Here is a 7,159-nt window from a genome sequence, read left to right on the forward strand (position 1 = left end):
ATGGCTTCAATTCGAGGTTTTACGGTAGCTCATATCTGTTACTAGTTGTTTATACCATCATGATTATACTGATGATGAAACCTGGTGAAGATAATGTAAACATTAAATGATTAATAAGTTATTAACGATAATACAGTATCCATAAATAATATTACCATTATCATTGTTATTACAGTTATTATTATTGTTATTACCTTATTATTACCTATAATAATAATAATTATTATTATTATTATTATCATTATTATTATTAATATTAATATTATTGATTTCATTATTATTTTATGAATGTCAAACAATAATATTATATTGAGATGAATTTTGATTAATGTATACATTCTTTATGTTAAGAATAAAAATATCCATGAACGCACATCAATAAGGTACTGTATTAATGCTGCTTTTAATGACACTTAAATACTAAAGTATCAAAATAAAAGAAATAAAAAGTTGCATAGTAGTATAAAGTGGAAATATACAAATTTAATGATTGCTTAATGTTTTTCATGTTTCTTATGTTTCTTAATCAACCTGGTGATGATAACATAAACATTAAACATAAGATTAATACGTTATTAACGATAATAATATCCATAAATATTATTATTATTATTAATATTATTAATATCAATGAATGTACATAAATAAGGTATCAACGCTGCTATTATTATATTTACACTTAAATATTAAAAGTATCAAAATTAAAAAAAATAAGTTTCATAGTAGTATAGTGTGGAAATATTCAAATTTAGGGATTGCTTAATGTTTCTTATGAAGGTAATAATATTAATACCGTCTGCCCTCCAATTCGAGACCACTCTGAGTATCTGAAGTTTGGGGCGGTCTCGGTGTTCGGTACGTCTCAAATTAGAAACCTCTAAATAGAGACCACAGGCTTAAAGTGGTCTCCACGACATAATAATTGGAGGGAAACCGAACCTGAAACCTCTAAATGAAGACCGACGATAAAAGTGGTCTCTAAAAGACAACATGGGATAAGCATTTATTTATTTCAAAGAAACTGTTGTTTGCTTTTAAATTTTTATTGCCAACTTTAAGCTGTCTAAAATACAATGGAAAAATATGAACAGCATGCTGTAAAGTATAAACATAACTTTTACACTTTATATTTGACTAAAGTTAGGTTTAGGTATGTAGGTGTCCATCCACTTAAAGATTTCCGACCATCAGGTGCTATAATCATCAATTTTCTTACAGGTCTCAGCCCCAACCATGGTGAGTATGAGGTGGTCTCCATCCTCCACCTGTGAAAATCCCTCCCTTGTTCTCGAATTCCCTGATCCGCCACTGCAATTGTTGAATTTTACGTGCCAGAATTTTTTAAAAATTAATTAAGAACAGTTGCTGAGACTGAATATTCCCCTCTTTAAATGGTTGCGAATCCGATTATCAATAGTATTTATTTCTAACCTAGGCCTTTAGGAATAGGGGGTAAACACTTCTTACGATGCATTTTTGAGAACTAGGGAATTCTCCTATCACACCAAAGGGCCCGGCAAGTCGCTGTCTTTGTTTTAGCAATTTGAACATGAGAGAGGAGTCATGTCTTCACAGAATTTTCCTTTTCTGAAATATATTGCTCACTGTACTGTATTAGATTGTTTTGTAAACAACTCTAGAATTGTCACTCTTGCTTAGATTTCATTATCGTTATAACTAGGAGGCCTATCAGGCAGTTGTTTGAATTTTGTATATTTAATTTTTTTTTTTTTTTTGGTTGGTATGTGTCATATCTTACTGTTTACATTACAGTAGGCCTACAATACGGTATGTTTTGTTTATGAACATATTTTTTTTTTGTCTTTGCGTTGTCAACTGTAATTATTAGGCCTAATGTAGAAGAAATCTTTCCCACCCCCACCCCTACACACAGGCCTACCTCTCACCAAAATGGTCACTCGCCACTGTAAACAATAGTCGAACACAAATAACATAATAATATTTCCATTCCAAACACCGTTATGTAACAATTGATTTATTATTTTACAGATACCTCAGGGCCAAAGCAAAGTGAAGCTCACGAAGAAGGACCCGTGGTCGCTGACTGATTACAAAGACAAATCAACACCATGGAATGGTAAGATAATATCAAACCCCAGAACAGTCCTGAGAGTTCTTTACCAGTGGCTATAAACGAATTCCTAATTCTGATCAGTTTTTTTTTTTTTTTTTTTTTGTATTTTTTTAATTATTATTATTATTCGGCTTGAGATAATTGAGTTTCCTCCAGTAAATTAACTTTAACTATAATTGGCTTGATAAAAAAAAAAACTAGCTCCGAGTGGCGATTAAGTATTTAGGAAACATGAATTATGACACGGAACCTAATTATATGTAATTACATTATTGTATATTTTGTTTAAAATCACTTTATTTTCAAAACAAAGGAAAAACAGGAAATCCGAAAACAGTGGTCAGCAAATGAACCAACACAGAAAGGGCAAAAAACACATAGGGCCTAGGCCTATGCCAACACTCCTGATTTGACCAGGAGACTCCTGATTTGACCAATACGGTAGATTCCTGATTTTGAGACTTGTCTCCTGATGGAAAATCGTTTTCCCGATTTTCCCCAGCTTCTCCTGATTTAAGAGATATTATACGGATGGTCGAATGCATCCTAATTCAAATTTCACAATAAGTTACATATCCAAATCAATCATTTTGGCTCTCTAAACAGAAAGGATCTCGGAGCTTATGGGGGGGGGGCTTCACCCCCCCCCGGACCCCAAGAGAGGGAGGGACATACCTTGCCCTCTCCTAAAAAGTAAGAATAAAAAAAACGCAATCAAACAACAAGATTCATAAGATTTTTTTAGTAGTATTACGAATTCAAGCCCAGGTCGCAGATAGCTACCTATAGGTATTAAGTCTTTAACATGTCAACTTCGTGTTGATTTGATTTGCGCATAAAATTATGATTGAAACAAAAACGACGGTTATGAAACTTGCTTAGCCCATGTTATTTTTTATTTATTTTTTTTGGTTTTGTTTCATACATTACTATATTTCTTTACGGACAATAGAAATTCGAAGAAACATTCTAAAATTATTTGTAAAGATAACAAATAGACTTATCAACAGATGGTTTAAAAATATTGTTTTCCTATAAAAAATATTTCTGATAACACTGTGGATAACCACATGCACATCACATGCGTATACACTTGACCTTTTTTCATATACAGTATTAGTGATGACACCACATGTCTCAGCGTAATTTATGGGAAGCTGAATTTTCATTAAATCGGAACTAGAGATATGTTAAATGACAATTTGGCTCACCATATAATCATTCACAGACGGAATACACAGTGGATCAGGGGCGGATCTGGGTTAAAATTCAGAAGGGGGTCAAAATGTTTCCAAAAACCCCAAAAAGAAAGGGGAGTGGGGTGTCCTTCCCCCGCAGAGAATTTTGATTTCTAGATGGTGAGAAATGAGTTCTCCCGATTTCTGAGGTTTCTTTAAATGACTTTTAAGTCACTGTTTAGGTTTTCCCTTGGAACGATTCAATGAATCGATTAACCCAATTGAAGAGAAGGGGGTGCGGGTAAATTTTGATTCCTTGATGGATTACATACGTATCCTTTCTTCCAAACCTAAACCCTAAATTAAAAAAAGTCCTCCCACGGAAAATTTTGATTACCTAGATGGCGGGAAATGGGCTTCTCCATCTTTTAATTTTCCCATTGTAACTAAAAAAATTGCAGCTCACTGGTCATGAAGAGGTATTAGAATTTTCTTCTTTTTTTTTTTTTTTTTTGCGCCCAAATTTTTCTTAAACTCGGGAGTCGGGAATAACACATAAATGTGTTAATAGTTTTTGACATTAACATTTAAAGGTGTTCCGATTATTTGTAAGCTGAAACGTGTTAATTTTAGCATTTAAACATTAACACTAATTTTTACAGTGCATTCCTATCTTTATTGTCAATTCTACACCCTAATATTAGTTTTAAAAAAGCAGGTCGTTCTGATGTAACACGCGAACTCATGAAGGAATTAGCTAAAACCAATGAGTACAGTAAAAACAAGGTGAAGAATTTAAACATAATTAAGTTCCACGCAATTTTGACCCGCTTCTGGTGACTCATTTAAAAACTAAACGTGTTTAGGCATAGCTTAATGTACGTTCAGCTATGTCTAAGTTCGGAGGAAATATATTAAGATATTTCCTCAATGGTCTAAGTACGTTTTAACTTTTAAAAGTTTCACCGTAAGCGAGACAAAACGGGTGTTCCAAGGATTATATTACTGAATGACATTTTAAAGCATTTTCCAGTTTTAAATGCAAATAAAATATGTATCAAACCAACAAATGTTGTAAATTTTGAAATTACATGTTATCTATAATATACAGACACGTTAAAAAGTAACATGACACTTTTCAAGTTTATTCATAACGTGGATTATTCTTATTATTGATTACTGTGTCGTCATTCGCATTTGATACAGTATTGCCAAAGAGTAAATAGTTATATACACTTTGATATTGCATTTCATTAAAGATTGTGTATTTACCGGTCAAGTAAGACTTTGTCTTGTTAGTGAAAGATGAAGGGTCATCATCATAATCATCTCTAGACTATTATAGACATGATGAATGGGTAATTCATTTGAGAGACATTAAAGCAGGACAAACGAATTAGGGATATTAATAGAAATCTAATGACTACCTGACCAGATATTGATTTTGAAAACAATTTTTATAAAAAAAAAAAAAAGACGTCATGGTCGTCTCAAAATAAAATCTAAACGTTTCTGTCTCATTTTATATAAATGAGTGACAAAAAAATGAAACATCTTTTCTCATATCGTGAAATTTAAGCTTAACAGAAATATAGGCATAAACTAGACCATGTGAAAGTGGTCACAAATCCATTAGTGCCTAACATAAAAAAAAATGAATTAGGCATCAGTTTTGTAGAATGAGATCATTTTGTAATACCATGGATAGAGAATATACCAAAATCAGATTGAGAAATGCATTGTCATAATATACTAATACATGTCAATGAAATTAATTTGACTGCGAACAGTGGTCTATAATAATTCAGAAATGTCCAATCAGAACAAATGTTGATACATTAATTTAGGAATTCTTTAGTCGCTTCCACTACTAATTAATGGGTAACTCATCTTTTAGTACACCGATCAGGGGTTGCGCCAGATTGGGGGGGGGGGGCAGGAGTGAAAAACCACGATTCGTCGGGGACAAAAAAAATGTGTACCGTATGTATTTTCTACAATTAGTAGACTCTAAAATAGATTAAACAAGCCTTTAAAACCCCTAAATTGTTATATTTTTTGTGGGTTTCGACCCCTGGAACACCTTTCGAGAGATTTTGAGCGACGCCCGACCACGCCTATTTTTTTCGTCTGGGACGTCAGACCCCCTTCGGGCAAATCCTGGCGCCACCCCTGACAGTGATTTTGTTACAGATCCAGGAAAAGAATTTAACTGAGGAAGGGTTAATTATGTTACATATATTACTATGTTTTTAATGTACAGTATCTATAACCTATGCCTACTCGAGAGATGTTGCTGAACACATAATCATGGCTTCAAATAATTTATGTATAGTTACAAGAAATGAGTTTCATCAAGTGTGAAAAGTACCGGTAGGAGAAATGTGCTTGATAAAACAGAACAAATACATAATTCACACACAAATATAGGAATTTTATGATTAAATATTAAAAGTAATCTAAACTATTAAATTCCATGAGAATTCTATTATAAAAATCTTAGTTTTGTCCGTCACTGGTTCCTCTAATTCAAGGGTTGTGCCTTGTAAGGTTTAATTAGTTAGAGGTACCGGTACAAGTTTTTAACCGTGGTATGGTATTGGTAATGGTCTTCATTTCTATAGCGCATACTGCAGCTCAGTGTTAAGACAAAAGAAAGAAAACAACATAAAAAGTTAGCCATCAAAAAAATAATATATTAAAAAAAGAGAATTAAGTTAGGATTTCCACAACTTCGGTGCAGCAACCGAAGGATCTATCACCAGGTATTCAACTGACAAGCAGGTCGATACAGAATGGCAGAAGTGGATGATATGGAACTGCTTGCATACAATGAGGTGATACTAGCCTATTTATCGAAGATTTTTTGTTTCTTTTAGAATTGACCAATACTGGGAAGGTGAAGCGTGTATTATTATGGTTGCTAAAGCCCGTAGCTGTTGCCGTTCTCCTGTACGTCTTCATTTGTTCCCTCAGCATCATGGGGGATGCCTTCAAACTTCTAGGTGGAAAAACCGCCGGGAAAGCTCTCAGTGAAAACGAGCTTCTCAATAATCCAGTTTGCGGCCTCATGGTCGGTATACTGGTAACAGTGTTGGTACAGAGTTCCAGTACATCGACATCAGTTGTGGTTACCATGGTAGCAGCTGGCCGTAAGTATTACACTATAATTTTATTACGGTCTCAATTCATTAGAAATGCCTGTAATATTTTATCATAAAAGGAGGAAAATCAAAATCGAACCCATTTTAGAGAATGGTGAAAATATTAATGGTGATAATAATAATGAGAAGCTGATGATTGATGATAATGATGATATTGATGATGATGTAGATGATACTGATGATAAGGGTGAAGATGATAAAGACACCGGTGGCAATGACAATAATTATATTATGGGCAATTCCATAAATTCGGACGTACATTTCAGACACTTTGTGAATCTATATTTTCATAATGAAGCTTTCAATTTATTTTTGTAAAAGTTTGCATTACATCTACTGGTTAGTTCTATCAGGCCAACAATTTTTATTTTTTAACTCGCATGCGTCACGGAGATACAGGTCAAAATGACACCGTGACGGACGTAATCAGAGAAAGTGACTTTTCCTACGTCACTATACTTTTTTTAAAAACTTTGTGATGTGTGTGACATTTAAAAAAAAATATTTCCCTGTTGTTTTCCACTAATGTGTGGGCTTTCTAGCAGAATAAAAATTGAATTTATTTTTTTTTTCATTTTCTCTATGAAAACACCGTAAAATTACTGTGACGGACGTACAATTTTATCGTGACGGACGTACTTGTTTGAATTGTGACGGACGTACACATCTAAAAATACAAAAAAATCTACAATCTAAATTATTTTATTGATTAATTAATATAC

General features: G+C 33.2%; 1 protein-coding gene across 1 annotated transcript in view; it reads left to right on the forward strand.

Moving 5' to 3' along the window:
* Positions 1–7,159, forward strand: part of LOC117115153 (sodium-dependent phosphate transport protein 2B-like) — a 16,794-nt gene that overhangs the window by 718 nt on the left and 8,917 nt on the right. Inside the window, exons 2-3 of the mRNA XM_033258841.1 lie at positions 2,011–2,098; positions 6,153–6,425. Of these exons, the coding sequence (XP_033114732.1) occupies positions 2,011–2,098; positions 6,153–6,425 (361 nt within the window). The remainder of the gene's footprint in view (positions 1–2,010; positions 2,099–6,152; positions 6,426–7,159) is intronic.

This window comes from Anneissia japonica, unplaced genomic scaffold (assembly GCF_011630105.1).
Source record: "Anneissia japonica isolate Jap-2015-1 unplaced genomic scaffold, ASM1163010v1 scaffold6997_len847652_cov182, whole genome shotgun sequence".
Taxonomy (NCBI): Eukaryota; Metazoa; Echinodermata; class Crinoidea; order Comatulida; family Comatulidae; genus Anneissia; species Anneissia japonica.